This window comes from Centruroides vittatus, unplaced genomic scaffold (genome assembly GCF_030686945.1).
Source record: "Centruroides vittatus isolate TY-2023 unplaced genomic scaffold, ASM3068694v2 contig_1776, whole genome shotgun sequence".
Lineage (NCBI taxonomy): Eukaryota > Metazoa > Arthropoda > Arachnida > Scorpiones > Buthidae > Centruroides > Centruroides vittatus.
In genome coordinates, this window is record NW_027121087.1 from 131670 (window position 1) to 152062 (window position 20393).

General features: G+C 32.7%; 2 protein-coding genes across 5 annotated transcripts in view; one reads left to right on the top strand and one right to left on the bottom strand.

The window, feature by feature from the left end:
- Window positions 1-15154, top strand: part of LOC136969274 (XK-related protein 4-like) — a 42764-nt gene extending 27610 nt beyond the window's left edge. Inside the window, exons 2-4 of the mRNA XM_067263371.1 lie at window positions 6186-6765; window positions 11478-11737; window positions 14245-15154. Of these exons, the coding sequence (XP_067119472.1) occupies window positions 6200-6765; window positions 11478-11737; window positions 14245-14852 (1434 nt within the window). The 5' untranslated portion in view covers window positions 6186-6199 and the 3' untranslated portion in view covers window positions 14853-15154. The remainder of the gene's footprint in view (window positions 1-6185; window positions 6766-11477; window positions 11738-14244) is intronic.
- The window catches only part of LOC136969273 (ninein-like protein), a 110325-nt gene that overhangs the window by 60852 nt on the left and 29080 nt on the right, over window positions 1-20393 (bottom strand). For all 4 annotated transcript variants that reach the window (XM_067263370.1, XM_067263368.1, XM_067263369.1 and 1 more), the window contains exons 4-6: window positions 20186-20367; window positions 19827-20114; window positions 19248-19492 (exon numbers count right to left, since the gene is read on the bottom strand). In XM_067263370.1, coding sequence (XP_067119471.1) covers window positions 19248-19492; window positions 19827-20114; window positions 20186-20367 — 715 coding nt within the window. The remainder of the gene's footprint in view (window positions 1-19247; window positions 19493-19826; window positions 20115-20185; window positions 20368-20393) is intronic.

Sequence of the window (20393 nt, forward strand, 5' to 3'; positions counted from 1 at the left end):
ATATCTTTCTGAAAGAAAAATAATTACAAGTAAATACCGCTGGTTTTTTAAAAAAGATTCTACCTTAAAAAATTTAACTTAAATTTATTACTTGTACTTTGATAACTTAAACAATTTTCTTTGTGTTAAAAACGTGTTTATCGATGACATCTCCCCCCCACTCTATAGAGGTCATCGGCAGACCGGTGACGTGTTTAGGTATATGAAAACTATCAGTGACATCATATCTCATCAAAACGACGTTTAGATGCTATTTATGAGTTGGTTGATGAAAAGCTACTAGCATAAACTTACCGATATTTCGGTATCGGTACCTGTGTGTTGCAAAGAGGCAGCTGAATCAATTGGACAACCGAAAGAGCTAACACAATCTCATTTCCTGTGTTTTTCTCACGCGAGGTGGTTCAACACCGAGGATTACTTTCCCAGCTGCAACCATACTTAACTTTTTATGTGTCTTTTGCTATCCGCAACCAGCAGCAATTAAATACTAGCCTTAGAGAATATAACGGTTCTGAAGGGAACTCGACCAGATTTTCTATCCTTTTATCATAAACAGCTGACTTGTCTGCGTTATTTAATCAGAACAGGCCGACATAAAAGGAATATTAAACATAAAAACTACTTAACACAATGCTTTTTTGACCTTCAGATATTGTTTTATGTATTTTTCTTATTTTAAATTTAATGCCACGAAGGTTAAAACTTTCGGAAAGAAGGAAGGAGGAGGGAGTAAAAAATAAAGAAGAAAAAAAAAATACATTACTTAAGCATAATCGAATTTTTCAACTTATCAGATTTTGAAATTATTATTATTTTTTCTTGTTTTTTAAGAAGTTTCGGTTGAATAAGTTGTTAAAAAATACATTACATATTTTCGTTATTGACGTTAATTGCATTCTATGACGTAACTAATCGATATTATTTTAGTTAATACAGTTTGTAGCATTTACAGGCACGTAATGAATGTTTCGTGAAAACTCATTACGCAAGTTAATATTATTTTTAATTGTTAATTATTTTTATTTTTTTTAAAGAAAATAAAAAAAAAAACACAATAGTTAAAAATCATTTCCGCCAGGCATTATTATATTATTATTATTACCGTTTTTAATCAAGGATAATCCAAAATGATTATTAGTTCCTTTAAATGTCTACGGCAGCAAAAATTATCAGCATCTTCCGCCACATTTATTAACCTTTAGTACGAGAATTCACCGTTAGGTGCCGCGCCGTCACTAAGAAGGCGTACATTTTTTTTTTCCTTGGTCTGTTGATAAGGTTCTTATCTGGTGATTTGTGTCGTTTAAACATTCGAATAATGTTTGCATCAAAATAGCGGCCATGGCAACGGTCCAAAATGTCATTGCACATACCAAAAGAGAGAAAGAGAGAGAGAGAAAGAAAAATGATAACTTAAACATTTAGCAAGTGGTTTAATTCAACTCACTTTGCCTTCATTTATGTACGGATTTCTTTCTTTTTTCTTCCTTTAACTTTCTAACTGATAGCAACAGAAATGAGATTATCCGAATTAGCTCCGTATTATTTAATCACCGTATAAATATATACAGCAGTTAAAATGTTAGAAAAATATAGAATTAAACTAAAATATAGTTTTAAAAAAATGCAATATTGATGGAGTGGATAGAATTTGCAAAAAGGCAGCGAGAAGTTTCTTTTTTTTCTTCCTCCTCCTCGTCTCTTTTCCCTCTTCTATAAGAGAATGTTGGTTCAACTGAGGCTTTCAACAAACTTTCATTTAGTAGATTCTAGAAGGGAATGAAATAACACATTTAGCTTAGGGCATTTCCGTTTGACAGACATTGCGGTCGACAATGCATCTTAATGCAGCCAACTATCTTATAATACTTTTTTTTTATCTACTTCTTCTATTTATATAAATTAACCTGATGTATAAACAAAAATTACATTATATTATAAAATTAGCCGAAGAGAAATTTTTATTATTAGTTTACAAACAGAATCCTTATTGTTTCGGTTAAGAGTATTTACTAAAGAACAATTAAAACTGCTTTAGACTGTTGGCTCGCAGGTTTACGTCTAGACACGAACAAACAAAGCAAGATAAATTAAGGAAATTACAATTTTAATGTTATAAAATCGATCGATTTGTTTAGAATAATACAAAATGATTCTAGTATATAAATTTTACACGAAGATTTTAATATAGGAAACTAAAATTTCGAGAAAAGAAAGTAGTAAATGTGATAAACGTGTAGTAGTCCTCCGGGATGTATTCCGATAAGAAACGTATGATGTATATAAATCTACAAGAGATCAGAAAATATACTTTCATACATGCAAAGTTGTATAAAAAGAATATTGCTACAGTGAGTAATTTTTATGAAAAGTTTACATCATTCCTTACGATTTGGAATCTTCAATTTTCACCATTCTTGAATTTTAATAGCGAAAAATAGGGCTATTTCATATTTATGAAAAAAAAGGAGAATTCCCTGCAACTGTAGAAACAATAGAAAAGTTAAAAGAAGAATTTCCAGTAGCTGCGATGATACAATTTTCGCATTAACATTATTTTTTTCCCCGTTTTCCAGCCTTAACGACCAGTAACGACCGCAGTTTACGGCAGATAAGTCACGCTTCCTGCCGTCGTTACATCACTTCTATCACTCACACAGTTACCTGCACGAAGCCGCACTGACAGACATTCCTAAGCTGCAACAACAGCAGTTAATATCGCGACGTTTCGAAAATTAGTTTAGTTATCCAATTCCAGTTGCTATGGCGGCTAACATTCCAATTCTCAAAATACACATAGCGCCATCTACTGGTCGGTACGCGTATTAAACTTTTAAAAAAGCTTTTATATATATATATATATTAAAAGACATTTAAAAAACCTGTTTTTATGCGCTCCTTTTATGTGCGATTTTTATTTGTGCGATTTTTTTAATGCGAATTTTTAATTTGTGCGGTATAGTTGGCGACTAGTCTCGTGCGATTCGTCATGTCTTACGTTGACTTATTATAGCTAAATAAACTTATTATAGCATAAATACACTTATTATAGTAATATTATTGCATGAATATGCGAAAAATGAAATAATTTACTTTTTAAGTCAACAAAACACCACCTGGACAAAAATATGTAAAACAGACGATAGACCAGACGATGCAGTCAAGTGCTGACATCTGTTGTCAATTAATTCTATTTCGTACGGTTTTGAGTTATTTTCTATGTGAGACTTTTTTTTATGCGGTCCCTGTTGACCGCATAAAAAAATTATTTTTTTAATTGTGTTGCGAAAACTATTATTTACAGCCATTCGTGAAGTTTCGTGAGATTTTTTTTAATGCGTTTTTTTTAATGCGGTCCCTATCCCCGCATAAAAACAGGTTTTATATATATATATATATTAAAAGACATTTAAAAAAATAAAAATATCTATTTAAAAAAACATTCAGAAAATGCGAACTGTTTAAGCCGTGTAGAAAACTGTTGTAATCGTCAGATTATTAAATTTTCATCCAGTTATCTCTCTTCCGCACCCGGAACAATCTACTAGAAGATTCGCCTTATAAATCAGTTTTAAGAAGGACATCCTGAAAGAAAGTAAAATCATGTCCTCGAGCGCGTATAACGCTTTCGGTAAAGAAGATTTTAGGGAGAGAGGGGGGACGGAAAATACAGTTTGAGTGTCAAAAACGTACAAACTATTTACGACACATTTCAAAATTTCATACAAGGGGCAACAAAGTAGCCTGAAGGCAATGTTGTCACGACACGGCGTGTAACAACTTACTTGTCAACTCCTCTATTTTTTTTTCCTTCTTTCTTACTAACTCTTGTTAACTCGATTGAACAACTAATGTAACTTCCATAATGCTTTTTACATTCGAAAACTTTAAAGAATTCAGTGAAGATAACGAAAATCAATTCCATTTATAATCCTTTAAAGCCGATTACTTGTTGATAAGGGATTACATTCTTTTTATAGTCTATAAATCTGTTTTAATTATCGAAAATAAAAAGAAATAAAACGGGAATTAATTGCTAATCTTATCCCGTTACCTCGTATATGACCATGATGCTATTTATAGAAAGATAAAACTACTATCGTACTTCGTCACGAATTAGCAATTTATAACTTGATAATGACGTCATTTGTTTATATTTAATGAGAAAGTGAATGTAAATTTACTTAAACGTCCTTATTATTGAGTTTAAACCGCACTATTTATCTACCGTGTTTAAATTATGCGAATAACTAAATGCGAACGGATAAAATATATCGCCTAGACGAAAATTAAAAAGAAAGGCCAATCACCGTCGAGAATTTCAAATTTCAAATAGATTTTTAAGCTTATTGGTTATTGATAGTCTATATCATTCGTACGAGTTTCATTGGTTCGGATAGTTCATACGTCATTTCAAAATCGGTCTCTATTGGTTTCTCTATAAAAAAATAAAAAATAAAAAAATGTAGCGCAGCCATTGGGTGTTTAAATATTTAAAAATTTAAAATGGAACGTTTTCATTGGTATATATAATTTGATGTAAATTTTCGATTGTATAAACATTTCGCTTACAAGTCCAATCTATTGTCGAATGTGCAATCATTTCTATGCTAATTTTGGAAGGGAAAGCTTAATTTATTTTCTATTATGTTATATATTTAGGACATAAATCCAATTTGAAGCTAGGGAAAGAAATACATTTGAAGTAAAGAAGTCCACTTTCAATTGGGCGATGTTCTCTATAGTGCATCTCGACCATCCCGAAGGATTTAACAGGTGAATTGAGAAGAAAGGTAAAAACCTTTCTTCTTTAATAATAATTCCACTGGGATATTCTTGGGATTTGCGATGTTTAGATGGCTTTTCACCTGTCTGCATTATTGAAAGAATAATTCTACCTGCTAATCTCTAAGAATGAACGAAGCAAAATAACCCAGCAGATAAGATTCCTCAGGCAATAAAAATTAGCATAGATGACAGTCGAGATATTATATAATTAATTAACCATCCAAGTTTTAATTAATTATTTAATATTACGCAGAATTTACTGCGAATAATCTTCGGATTTTAATAAAGTTTATCTTGGAGAGGAGCGTGAAGTTCATTAAAGGAATGACCTATTAGTATTTAATAGGAATAATCATCTCAACGAATTATCGCATGCTAATTAGTAAACTATTAAAAATAGATTTATGCATAGGGGAGCGTAAATATCGATACAATAAACTGCATTGAATTTTTCCTTAAAACTACTTAAATAATTAGAAATTTAAATCATAATTTTACACATAAAACAATGTTTTTCTTGGCTACTGTACTGCAGATTCTTTGCTTATGTTTACAATTTAATTCATTAGGAGATTAAATTTTTATATAAATGAAAATTTAAATTGTTCCTCTTTTATATTTGCGTTTGTAAGTAGAACAAAATCAAAAATAAAGAAAAGGAAGGGCAAAGAAGCTCTGCAATTTATTCCTGTCTTGACTCACTTGCCTGCAACACGTCAGATTGGCGTTCGGCGCCTGTAAAGTTGTATTCTTTGCAACGCTTCGCTGCCCATCAGAAAAGCCCGAATGCATTTGGTTTGCAAGTACGTTGGTTAAAATATTACTCAACTAAAAAGAAATACTTTCTTAAACTTGGAATATATATAAATATAAGTAACTTGCCTTGTACTTAATCTGGAATATTTAAATTAAATTTTTTTTTCGAATTTAAATATTTATTTTGTCAAGTAATATTTCGCACGATTTTTTATGGAAACGAAAACTTTCCTTTTTTTTTAGATCATGAAATGATGGAATTTTTATATCTGATCAATAAAAAATGTACGAGAAAAGATATTTTTCTACATAGTTGACGTAGTTTCCGCTTTCTAAATATTGCCAGAATTCTACGTTTATTTAATATTTGCAACTTCCATGTTACAGTTATAACATTTACATAGTAACGGGCTATAAAATAAGTTATCAGTCTATTTTGGTTCTTTCCGAGATAAATCAATAGGGCAACACCGGAAAATTGGAAAAAGAAACTACACGGGTTTGGGTTATTGGATGAATAAATAAAACATGATTAATAAACGGACTTATCTTTTAACTTTTGTAGCTATATTCGTTTCAGTTTTATTTTGTGGATGTGTTGAAGCCGAATAAATTATATATTCCTTTTATGCTTATAGCTGACTAGCATCCAATGGTTGTAGTCAACGACGTAGAGTTGCAGGAGCCAGCCCTGCGTCCGGAAGATGCCCACTATCGCACACCTTTGAAACCCAATACAAGGCAGACACCACATTATCGAAGTCGTTACTACAGCGAAGACGACAGATCGAGCGATTATGACTACGATAGCAGTCACATCGTTACTATCACACCCGGTGCACGTTATGGGAGACCTCATCCGGCAGTACCACTATCGGACATCGTTTATCCACGACGTGTGGAAAAAGAGGACGAATTTACGTGTCTCAGTGCTCTGGGCACTTTGGTGTCGTTGTTTAGCTACATTGCTGACTTTGGTACCGATTTGGTCATATGTTATTTCTTCTATAAAGGTGGTCACCTCTGGTGGCTAGGACTTACGGCTGGTGTAGCTGCTCTATCGGCAATTACTGTCAATATAATCAGTTTACGTTGGTATATGCACGACGAAAAAGAGAGAGCGACATGCCCCGAAACGGCGAGACGTCCACATTTTTCCGCAACTGGATGGATGTTTCGTATTTTATTCCACTTTATTTTCTTAGGACCTGTCATCAGGTAAGTTTAACTACTTTTTTTTCCTCCATTTTACCGTTCCCCATCATCCACTTCTCCATTTTTCCACTTTCCCATTCACCTTTCTGTTAGTTTCATAATCGAAATAATCGCGCACTGAATTTAAATTTAATTATGCTCAAATTATTGTGCTACACGCATCAGATACGAACGATAACAAATCTTAAATTGTCTTTAAAATATATTTAATTTAAAATCTACGAAGCCAATGCGCAAATGGGTAATATTTCAAAACGCGTTAGAAAGCGAGTAGTAAGCTACATTAACCACACTCACTGCTTTCGGTTGGCGTTTTTAAATAAATATTTTTTTTCTTTTTTTTAAAAAAAAAGAAAATGATAAATATATTTATAGGAAAAAAATTATTCAGTGAGTCGAACTTACAGTAAATAACCTAGAAAGCCTTACATGATACAGATTTTGTAGCATAACCATAAAAAAATAATCCAACTTAGATCAATCACGTGTTCCCCCTGCAACATTTTCGGATCAGGTAAAGACATCTTTTTTGTTGCATTTCGAGCTAGAAAGGGAAGTATCTTTCCTTTCTGTGCAACTGGGAATGGAATGAGATCTAGATTACCGAACACAAATGATTCCAGTGGGAGTTGAAAGACCATCGATCTTGTTAGACGTGGCCAGGTAAGGAGAAAGAGCACCCATCATTAGCATAAGAGAAAGTGTTAGTAATGGGATCTGATGGGACCATTTTATCACAGTTAGTCTTAAAGTCGGGCTCGCATCCTTATTGAGAATAATAATGGGTTTGCATTTTACTACAGAATCAGTATCGACATACAAGAAGCCAATAACTCTACAGACAATTGAACGAATTTAATACAGAAAATCGAAGCCATTTAGTATACTTTTAAACAATTTGCAGCACTTAAGAAGGATTATTTTAATTTTTCTAAAACCACGAGAACGACGTTTTCTGAATCTAATTGTCCTCTTTAAACGACAATTACTAAGAATGTTTTGATGTAATTAATACTTAACAAAAATAATTATTACATTTAGGGAAGAATATAAAGAATGTTTCAATGTAGAATATTCATTTCACGCTTTGCTGCCTCCCTTTAACTCGACCAAAAAAAATGACAAAAATGCAAATAAGTTAAAACAATATCCAAAAACCCAGCAAAAAAAGGTTAATCTTCTAAAATTTACAATGAATATCTTAATTGAAGTCATTAAAAATTATCTCCATTCTGCAGACGTGCAACAAAAAGTAGGGGATGAAGGAAAAAACAAGGAACAGAGAAGAGGAAGGATGTATTCCATTCTGATAAACGAGTATTTAATATCTTTACTGACTTTAATAACCGAAATGACTAAACTTACTATAAATAAATTTGACATTAAAAGTAGAATTTCAGTAAACAAATTTTCTGAAAAGATTATTTACAAGTTACTAGTTGATAACAAGCTTTAATTTCCGTAATAATTCTTTTCTGTCCTGTACGCATTTATATTGTTTCCTAGTTAAATCTTCTCGACTGGAAGTTTTAAATAAAGTATAGTTCATTAGGTCGTCAAGTCGGGCTTGTACAGACGAGATACCAGACAAGGATTAAGGCGACAGAAGAGTTTTAGGTTTGTAATCAGCAAAGGTAAAAGACGAATCAAATCACGCCTTACCTCCCACCATCAGTCAATTCGACGTCCAAGTTTTTAATTGGTTTTCTACGAGCTGCTAGCTTCGGGAATTCTACTAACTCTCTTAATCACCTCTAGTTGATGGAATCTTTCGTTTCGCTTCTACTTTTTTTCTGCATTAAATCTCTCCCAAGTCGAATTTTATTTTATTTTACTTTATTTTTTTCCTTAAAAGGTTTCGATAACGTTTGAGATATCTCCTCTACGCTCTACGATAAATGTAATTAAACCGAGTCAAAATAAATCTAACTTTTGTTAATATCCTTTATGCATTTATGAAAGTTCGTCATCCTCAATGGAAGAATAGAAAACTTGGACCATCTAAAAATATATTCTATATATTTTATGTGGAAGAGAGTAAATAGAAAACAAGATATTAACCTAACATTACCTCTGATTATTATTTTTTTTTTACTTTAAGAACATTACTCTTAATCAATATATAAAAAAATGTTGGATTTCTATTTTTCTCTATTATTTTATTTATAAATTTATTTTCTTCTATACATAAAATACCTTCCCTTTAGGTTATAAACAAGTGTTTAAAGATGGATACGGGAGAAAATTTGATAACGTTGACTCTGTAAAATTAAAGCAAATAAAGGAAAGCCTGTGTGCGTATATATATATATGTATATACGAGTTATAAATAAATAGATATATGTAGAGTAGACTGCATATTAAAAATTGATAAAGCATGCAATATTGATTGGAGAGAGCCTAGAAGGGAGTTTCATTTTCTTCAAGACTTGATTCGAGATTGGTTTTAAATTTCGCACAAGACGGTCCAAAAAACACGAAAAAATAAACTGGAGAATAATTGTTAAGAAATAAGATAGCTTGCAAAGAGAAAATAATAAGAAACCTAACCGAGGCGAGTTCATTAGGCGCTTGACAGTAATATTTTCTTTCATCCTAATTACAGGTAAATTTGTCACATCGTTCATTTTTAGTTGCTGTTTAATTATTTAGTGAAAGAGAACAGTTAGTAAATAGGGGGAAAGAGTGTAGAGTGGTTGTAATATTGAAAATCTTTCGACAATTCTCCTGTTTACTTCCATCTCTCCAAGAAAAAGCAGCAACTCTTAATGACGAAGCCATTTAAACAGGCTCGGTAGTTTCATCGAAGCCAACTTCAATTCGCCACAATACTCTCGAGGGAAATTGCAACCGATCTTTCCATTAGATTGCCAACGACAAACTGTACCCCGGAGGGAGGTGGGACCCCGAAACACAACCATTCTTTTTATATTCTTTTTGACCTCTCGAAGACAGGATATTGTCATCTTTCTTTCGGGATGAACGTGATTCGCTTTCTATACGATTTATCTTTTTTTTTTATATTTAACTTTTATCTTCAGACCTTACGACTTTACCTATCCCTTTATTTGCTTGGCAATCAGCGCGTATCCTCCCCGAAACGTGCCGATTTATACATGGAAGTATCTAACCCGTAACGTGTAATATATAGGAAACCGGTAACGTATTGCCAACATAGGAATGCAGTTATGGACTTTCTTCTTAGCATTAAACCACCATAAACCCTAAAGAGTTTTCTTGCTATTCTTTGGTTACCCATAAAGAAGCATCATTAAGCAGAAACTTCACCAATAAGTTCTTCAATTATGAGCGCAGATGCGATCCTATCCAGAGCAGCTGTGTTGGAGGACTTTCCTCTTGTGCTCAATATCAAAACTAGGAACGACAGCTGAAAACACAACTGTGTCGAGATTGATAGAACTATCCTTCTCCACTTCGGAGATTATGAAAGTAATTTTTCACGCTTAGACTTGCCATTATCCATTCGTCAACTTTTATAGCAAAAATTTTATACTCAATAATTTGTCACCGAGTCTTTCTCCAGAGAAATAAAATAAAATTAATGGTGTGGTTTCTGTTTCAGACTTATTACCGTACGCTATCTCCTTTCTAACAGAGTTAATTCTATAATAATTCAACTCTTAAAATAATAATAACAATAATAATATAATCGATAAACTTGTTGAAAAGTACATTTGTAATGCTTAAAGTCATTTTTACACAGCACAATCTCCCAAACGAAATTAAGTCTTTCATCATCCGCACACTCCACACAACAATGCCATTGACATTCAAGAATCAACCGAAATTCGGAATAATATAAATAATGAAATTCTCCCCGGAGACGAATATAAACCCGAATAAATTAATTAACACGCTTCTTCCTTAATTAAGTTTGATATTTAGATTAATTAATTAATAAGAGGGCTACGGCTACGACTACAACCCAGACATCCAGATAAACAATGTTTGCCCGCCTAATCATAACACTGCTCTTCATCATCATCCTTCCAAAATTTCCGAAGATTTCGTTATTAATGGAAAATTCGATAATAAACAAGCAATCATTCAAAATTTTCTACAAAAATTCCTACAGTTTTATTTATTAAACGTATAATTATCGTCGACTCGATAAACAAGTAAACCCGAGAAAATGCCAAAGAAATAAAGGAGAAGATAAAAAACACGTTTATCGATTTTTGCGATAATTTATTTCATTATCGTTTCATTAAGGATATTCAGAAAATATGCCGGGATCTCTGTACAAGAAGAGGATAATTGGTTGCCTGGCAACGACACATTCTACCGCGACACGTTACATAAGTTAGGTAAGTAGTTTGGACTGGAAGGATAAGGGTAGAGGACACAAAACACGCTCAATTACCTGCCACGTACAAGTTTCTGGCAGAGTAAATCTTGCGTCGTCTTCCGCACCATAAATTGTCGTTTTTAATCGACTCAACTGATTATGTAAGAGGACGAAAGACTTTTATGGGTGTCACACACGTTTGTGATCAGTCGCCTGGGAAAGTGAAACTTAATAGCTTTTTCTAAGAGCGCCAACTCAAACGGAATAACACGTAACATAAAGATTTATTTATACGGCTTGTTTGTGTGTATATATCTATATATATCTATATACACATGCAACAACAGTGCTTATATAGAGATGTGTTTACTGAAATCCCACCTATTTGTTTCTCTTCCCCTCTTAGGTACTTGGATCTACTGATTTACGGTATAAGAAGTCGAAGAAATGGAAGAAGTCGATCCGATCCGAGAGACTGGCATTCGCGTTTGCCAGCTCGAATTGAACAACCGGATGACGTGGATTACTATCTATTGATGGTTCACGAAGACAGAGATACAGCGCTTCTCTCATTACTTCAGAGTTTTATGGAATCGGCACCCCAACTGGTATTGCAACTGTACTTCTTGGCTCAGACAGATATCCCGGAAAGACATCAACTTACAGGTTGGTAAGCGCTTTAAGATGACAAAAATCGTAATTAATTAGACAATATTCAAAGTGGAATTTAGTCTCCGAGTGATAAGCTCAAAGTGGACGGGAATTAGAAACGACAAGCGGTCAAATCCCTTGTTTAATCCATTGGATCGATATCATTTCGCCGGTTTAAAATTAAACAAGCAAAGATATAAATGTTTGTTTAACGCTTTTGTGTTTTGATTTCTAGGGGATTTATTTTATTAGTGGTTGTTAAGGAAGATTTAACAGTAACCTGTCTATAAGGCGCTTCCAGTTTACAGGAATTTTATCCATTTACTTTCGGGATAAGGTCGATATCTAGCAAATTGTTCCTTCCTCGACACGTCCATCTTTCTCTCTTCTCTCCCTTTTTTCCCATTCTTAATCCCGTCTAAAATTTTTCATCAAGAACGGGATTAGTCGAATGCGCTAACTGGACAGAATTGGGAGCTCGTCTCGACTCCAATTATCAATTTAAAACGTCAAATAAATAGGGGGATGAAAGGAATTGGAAAGTGGAAGTGTCAGGCTACGGCATACTCAAGCCAGATTGATGGCTCTAAGTGACTGCTGCAGAATAGTTTGATGTAGTGTCAGAAATGCCCACGTTTAAAACTTCGACCGCTGTCTTGGTTTGGATAACGCCTATAAATTCAATGCCTAAACGGCTATAAAACTGGGTAATGTATAAGAGAGAGTTAAAGGTGCTGCCTACCAATATTCGATGCACGCTAAGAGATTACGTGTGATAAATATTCGTCGGAAATGAGAGTGAGAAATGCATTGGCTCCATCTCTTTCTTCTCTCAATACGCTTTTCAGATTTTTACAACGTTTTCACCGACTCAAACGATGTAATATATATAAAAATATATATTTTTCCATAAATGGAATTGCAGGAATGACGTTTCCTCCTATGATAATCGCCATGTTTCTTGCACGATACTCATCTTTCGATTTATTCTCCTAATATAAATTGAACACAAAGAGTAAATCACACGAATGCCTAACCGCATCTAATGATGATTTTAATTACCCAAAAGTTGTGCCAAATTATCGATCCTTTCACTAGTTTTATCACAAAGAGCGAGATAATCTCAGAAATGTGAGATTTCTGCATGAAAATTTCACTTCTTTTTTATCTTTATTTTTATTTCACTCCCTCTTCTCTAAAAATGAAAAGAATCGGAATGATTATCGATTCAGTCCTTCAGTTGAAATTTCATTTTCCGTTTGCATAATTTCTTTAGAAGCTTCTCTTTCCAATTTAAATATAGGCCTGGCATTTTTTTTATTTATTTATTCTTATTCCTCCTTTACTTTTTTTCAACTTACCTAAAAGCGCAAATATGTTTATTTATTTGCTTATTTTGGAAGCAATACACAATTTGAATCACTTAAATAAGTAAATTTTAGCTGTAACTGGCTGGAAAATGTCTTAGAAGGAGGTCGAAATATACAATTCCTTTGCTAGAAAGAAGTTGATTCCACCTCTAAGCTGTCACTTTCAGATGCCGAAACTTTCTAAAAACAAAGTTGTAGTGTGGTCCAATGTACATTTTTTTCCTCAAAATATGTCACAACAAATGGGAAGTTACATTTGTCAACCGGTTTTACCGTGACAGATGAAGTATCCGAAGTCGCGATGATGACAAATGATGGATGAACATGACAAGCTAATCCTAAAACACGTGTAGAATAAATTTTATATGAGTTAGTCGCGTTATTTCTCTAATCAATTTTTAAACAGTTCATTGATCAATAAATAAAGAAACTTCATTCTCACTTAATTCTATCGCGAGTTTCCGTCGGAATTGAGCAATCTTTGCAAAGTAGCCGTCTTTCGGGTTAAACAAACAGATGAAGCAGTAGCTGCATGCCTTCGAACCGCTGTTGTTTATTCTCTTCTAGTACGTCGCTTCTCCAAAACTAATTAATTAGAAGTCCATTAATTAAGTAAGCGTGTCGACTAAATTATATCTTGGTCATTACTGGACGAATTTTTTTTCCCCCGGTTCTCTTCACTTAAATTTAGCGAAAGGAAGGAAGGAGGAAAAAAATTGTAGATAATTTTCCTGTGAAGTCCTTCATTTGTTTGGCAATGTTTCAACAGATTTTTCGCTATAAAAATGTTTTTCGTTTCCAGATATCACAGAAGAGCCAAAAGTAAAGATTTTTCTTGAAAAAGGAGCGCAAACAAAGGGAATTTTTGGGCAAATTTCTGGTCGAAGAGCATTAATTTAATTTGGAAATGACTTTTTACATTTATTACTACTTCGAAGCCGATTGTGTGTGTGGCAAATTAGAAAGTGTGTTATCTTAATAACCCCCTTAACTAATTTGTTCACTTAATAATCATTAATGATCAACATTATACGTAAATTCGAACAAATATTTAGTTAGGAATCATTTATCAGCTCGGGTTACAATGTAAATTAACCTTTGAAAGCGCTTAATTACTCAATGAATAATGAATATTTTGTGTATATTTTGTAGAATATCTACAGTTGGCATCGGTGGCGACTTCTCTCTTCGAATTAGCCTGGGCCTTAGCATCTTATCATCGAGCCATACGCCGTTCGTCACCGGATAAACGAAACATGAGCCGTACCGGTACAGCACTACAATTCCTTTGGCGCTATTGTACCATCGGTTCACGTGTAGTAGCCCTGGCACTCTTCGCATCCGAGTACAAGTATTGGCTCATTCCACTATGCATCGGTCACTGGGGGGTGATGTCAGTTTGGGTAATGCATCAGCAGACCCGATTCTGTGATACCGACACCGGAGAACCACGTCCTTGCCACGAGTATCTTTTCAACATGGTCATCGGAGCGATATACCTTTTTTGTTTCTTGAACGTCAAAGAGGAGCCCACAAGACGAAAGTACGCTGCTTTTTACGTCATCGTTTTTCTCGAGGATGCATCTATGATCGTATTGTGGTACCTGAAGTGCGATACTCATCTGTGGTACCGTTATCCCGCTCTAGGAGGTGTGATCGGTGCTTTCTTCTTAGGCATCGTATTCATGCTAATCTACTACAGATATTTTCACCCCAATGGTCGTATGCCCCTCGTCAATCGTGCGGCCAGGTGTTGTTGACTGTTCTGTTTCTATATCTATCCACTTCCAACGTCTACAACCATTTTTCTACTAGCAATACATAAACTTCCGGCCACTTGTTTGTCTGGGATTCGGAACGTGGGGATAATAGGGTTGGACTTTTAAAATATAGAAGAAAAAAACGTAAAAAAAAATTGAAGTTTTGGTTTTAGCTGATTATTATTATTATTATTATTATATTAATATATTATTATAATTATTATTAATCGGGGCTTTCACAAAAGCAAAAACTGTTACAAGGAGCGTTTATCGTGAACAATAAAATAACAATTGTAGTTGTATTGTTTCTAATGTTGTCTCAGTTAATTATACTAATATTCTCCTATTTATAAATAGTTGTTCCTTAATATAAGAAAAAAAAAATCTTTTTTCAGCGATTAAAATATTTAAAAAAGATAATAAAAAAATAAAAAAATAGAATACAATTATCATCGGTAAATAGCAAGAGCTTATTGTTTAAAGTGCGCATTATACATGGTTTTTTGAGTCTCGACTGGAAAAATAAATTTATATACTTTATGATTACTAAATAAACTTTGAATACAAAAATAATAAGATAGACTAAGTCTTATTTACTAATTGTTTTATATAAATTTATCGTAGGTAGTGTACGAGATGTGTACAAAGATACAAGAGCGAGAGAATGACAAGAAAAATTAAGTTAAAGATAATGATCTTTGATATCCTCCAGGTATATACAGTATTTACTGTACATTACACTGTAGGCCTATACGTGTGTGTGTGTGTGTGTGTTTATATATCATAATCCAATAAATATAAATTTGATAAACTCTCTTCATTTTTCATAAAAAGAAAAACACTTGAAACTTAATTCGTTTCCTTGATAAAGATTCCCTCAGACAATTTCTTAAAAATGTTTTTCTAACATCTGATAGAAGCCAAAGCATCTCAAAGTGACAAAAATCTTATCAAGTATCTTTTCCCCGCTTTTAGCGTCAAATTAGATTTTACTTAATAACAAAAAGAGCGGAACAAAAAGAAAAATTTATAAAAAAAAAGAGGGGGCGATAATTTTTATTTTATTAATAACGTCAATGGCAACGTACAGTACATACAGGCTTCCGACCTTTTTCTTTCTATACGTATTGAATAGATCTTTAATATTAAACATCAGGCTGACAAGTCATTAATGGTATGTCATTGTAACAATATTTTTTCCCCCTTTCGTTCTCAATAATCGGAGATTATGGAAAAGACGATAATTAGAAGTCGGTCGTCAAATAGATAAACTCGACATAAAAGCACTCGTGTCAAGAAGCCAAGTGACAACGTGACAAGACATTCAATAATTCGTTTCTTGTTACCAAGAAAACAAGGTGAAAAAAAATAATAATGCATTAATTATAGATTAATAATGTACAAGTGGATATTAATATTAAATTTTCATTTATAACTTAAAATTTCCAGATATATAACGTGACTGGCATCGTTAGAGAAGGATCACTTTAACATTAAATACACTAAATTTTTATTTTCTCTTCCATAAAAGTGAATTATAATCTTAGCAAACACGAACTTTATACAAAATATTCATATGTAAAGACTTTATAATTAATTTTGAAGTATGTTTGAATCGCTTTCGGCCCGTCTTCTTCTATCAAAAGTTATGTTTTGATAGAGGAAAATTGCTTATAAAATTGCAAATGGCTCTTAAGAAAGATAGAAAATTAAAAATCGAAAGAAGATTTATCATTTAATTAAAACGCTTTAAGTAATTTTCCAATGTACAATTAATGTACTGTCGAATCCGAATTTTCTACAAGATCTGGGACATGTCATGTTTAAGAGAGAACAAAGAAAAATCCAATAAAATTCAATTAATAAAGAGAAACAAAGTAAAGGAGACAAAGTCGATACTTGATGTTGCCAGTGAATGGTATTTGTAATTAGATTTTAATTACAAAATTGTTCTGTTTGTTTGTAGATTGTCATCTTCATCGTTATTTTCTTTCTGTCACTTTCTGAATATATTTTATTACACAAAGTTTTAATTATCTCTTGTATTTCGACTTTTAAACTTAACCACAAATCCTCAGGTATTCACCAAAACCTGAATCGAATAGAATTTCAGTGAATTTTTCTCTATTTAATAATCATTTCGTTCATTATAATAATCCGCGTATGGCTAGACACTTCGATATAGCGCCGACCTACCGCCTAAATATTAAATAGAGAACACTTCAGTAACTGTAAATTACTAAAAATTCATTCGTTTCGTCAAAATTGCGTACACCATTACGTCATTTCGACGCCATTTTACGCTTCCCCAAAGCAGGAACTGCGTGTACACTAGTAGAAACGAATACACCTTATCACACTTCGTTACTCGTTCCTTCGGGTTCTTCCATTTAGCGCCACATTCGATTTAGTGACAATTTCACACGCTAAATCGAGAGATCCCACGCGAAATAAGTTTATTACGCTGACGTGACGAATGTAATAAAGAAAATTGCGTCATTCGACGAGTTAATGACACCTTCAGTGACGTGTCAGTGACGAAATAAAAATCGCAGAAATTAGACTTAATTTACTGAAAATATGGTGGAAATTTTAAAATTAATTTAAGTAAAAAAATCTTTATTATTTTTTATTTTTATTTTTAAGAAGAAAACTTCAGCCATTTTATTATATTTTTAACGAAGGGGAAAGTCTTCTTCCAAGCGATTTCTACAGTCGAAAACAGCTGACTCCGCACTGGAACACGATCGAGATAATATTCCAGAGTTAAATATTCTTTCAATATTCAATAACATCTTTGAATTTATTTAAATAATAATAATAATAATTTAAAATTCAAAATATCAAAGGAACAATTATGAAAACGTTGTTTCTTTCCAATTAAATAATAATTGAAACGAATTAAAATTTAATAATAAATGAAATATCGATCGTCGGATAATAATAATAACAGAGTGAAACGAAGGAGATTTTGATAATAATAATAATAATAATAAGATAGGACTTTTATAATTAAATTATTATTTGAAATTAATTTTATTTCTGTAATTAAAAATGGACACGATTTCAAATTAAATAATCATAAAACAGAATCGAAAATAATTAAATAATTCCACAATAGAAATATTTATTTCCAGCTTTAACAATTGTGAAACATCAAATGAGACAGATTTCAACCTTTGAATGAAACAGTTTTGATAATTACGAAACATATATTCAACAATAGTGAAACAGATGAGAACGTGCAGACTAACCCTGTACCACCGCGTGCCATGGACGAAAATAAACACTTAGATATTATATATACGTACCTAAAGTTTTGTCATTTATTTATTTACCTAGGTAAGAAGGCCCCCCTGTTATTACCTGTTGTAATTGTAATTATTTGTCTTGTTGCGTAACCAAGAACCCCTTATTAGATCTAAGTAGCGTAAACATGTATCCAGGGACCCCTAAAGGTGGGGCCTATTCTGCAAATAAGGCCCCACCTTTTTCGTAGTCTGCTGGGCCCCTAGTTACGCTATTGAACAAAACAGACAATAATATTCAACGGTAAAATATTATTACTCTTAGACGAAATAGATTTCATTTTTTTTAAATTTAAATTTAATAGTAAATTAAAAACAAAAAAAAAACACATTTCAACACTCCATAAATCAACAGGAAAATCAACTGAAACTTGAAAAAAAAAGATACAAATTGTTTTTTTATCATACACAAGAAATATATTTTCTGGAAGGTGTTTAAGTTAAAAAGCGACTCTCCACCGATTTCCACCCTTCATAAAAGTAATGACTACGGCAGAAAAAATTAAAAAAGAAAATACATACAATCTACAGAAAAACCAGTAAAAAAAAAAAAAGTACACAAGACTTTAGATAAATTACAATTTTCCTTCGTTCCTGTAACTTATCTTTACTTCTGTAATGATTTAAAATTTATTTGATAAATGTTAGCGAATTCAGCAGCTGGTTGTATTATAATTTTTTTTCTCTTCTTCTTTTCTTACTACTTAACTTGTTTTATTCTGTAATTTTTTTGTATTTTTTTCATAACAAATGCACTTCTTAGAGTGAATTAACTGCCTTTATTCATGGTTCCCCTACCATGACGCTCGTTTTTCATAACTACATTAATGTAAGGTGATTTGTTACCAAATACAATTTCCCTCTTTGTTATTTTTCTTCCTGACTTTTTGCAATCTTTATCGTTTTATACACATTTCTTTGACAGTTTAATTTTTAAAGGGCGACCCCAATTTAAGGAAATGACGTCAATATTTATACCGAGTTTAAAATATTTTTTTTTGAATAAAAAAATAATAATGATAATTTTAAGAAAATAATAATAATGATATTATTATTATTATTATTAAATTACGTAATTGAGGCTCACCCTGTGTTTTCCGGATCGATGGAGGAAAATATCCCCGATTCTGACGTCACTACCGCCATCTGATGGTCTTCTTGAGAATCTTCTTTATAGAATTTATTCTTGTGTAATGGACTGTCTGTTATCTGTATTTCGTTCAGTTCTGTGGTTTGTGGTCCGCCATGTTGGAAGAGACCTTGAAGGAATTCTTCAAAACTAACTTTTCCATCCTGATCGCAGTCTAATTTTTCGAATAATTGAGTGACCACCTTAAAAATATATTTTTGGTACAATTACTTAAACCTATTTAAACGTGTTTTTAATAATAAATAAGATACAATAAAAATATATAATGCGGCGCTCGCTAGGTGACACTAAAAACTTACGCCTGTAGTGCCACCTAGCGCCACAAGTATTCCCTAAAGCAAAATTAATTTTATTTATTTTCTACTTTCTTTGAAAAAAACTACTTAATGCAAATTTATAAAGTGTAGAAATTTTTAATTTTTAATATATTTTTTAGTATTAAAAAAAAACAATTAAAAATTTAATATTGTTACTCTCCGCTAGATGGCGACACGTGGAGTTGGCCGTTGAACTTACCTCGTCGGACATTTCCATGCCGATCCGTTCGCAAACTCTGGCTAATTCTTCGAGATTCAAGTAACCGTCCTTGCCCACTCCTAATTTTTTCCATATTCCTTGCAAGTATTCCTCCGGATTTGTTTCTAAATTCGAATCGGATTCCATTGGCACATCGAGATGAGGATTCGTTTCCGATTCGAACGTTTCCAGCACTTGCTGATCAGAAGAAACCGTTACCATGGGTAAATTACCATTACTTCCGTATTTAATTGGCGATTCGTAACTACATTCCATCTTATTATCGACCTGAAATGAAACTTGGAAAATTACACTCTTCTCCTTCGATTGCCTTCCTCTCGCAATCCTCCAGCACTTACATCCGTAACCGAATTTTTAGTAAGGGAAGATCTTCGAAGAAGTGATGGAGTTCCGTCTATAGGAACGCAAAGTAATTCAGAATCCGAATAATCGGGAGTTCCGCCATCTTCATTAAATACCGGACGAGAACGTCGTCCATACTTTTTCGTACCCAGGACAAATTTCGGAGATACTTCTCTATCTAAAATTATATATAATAAAGAAATT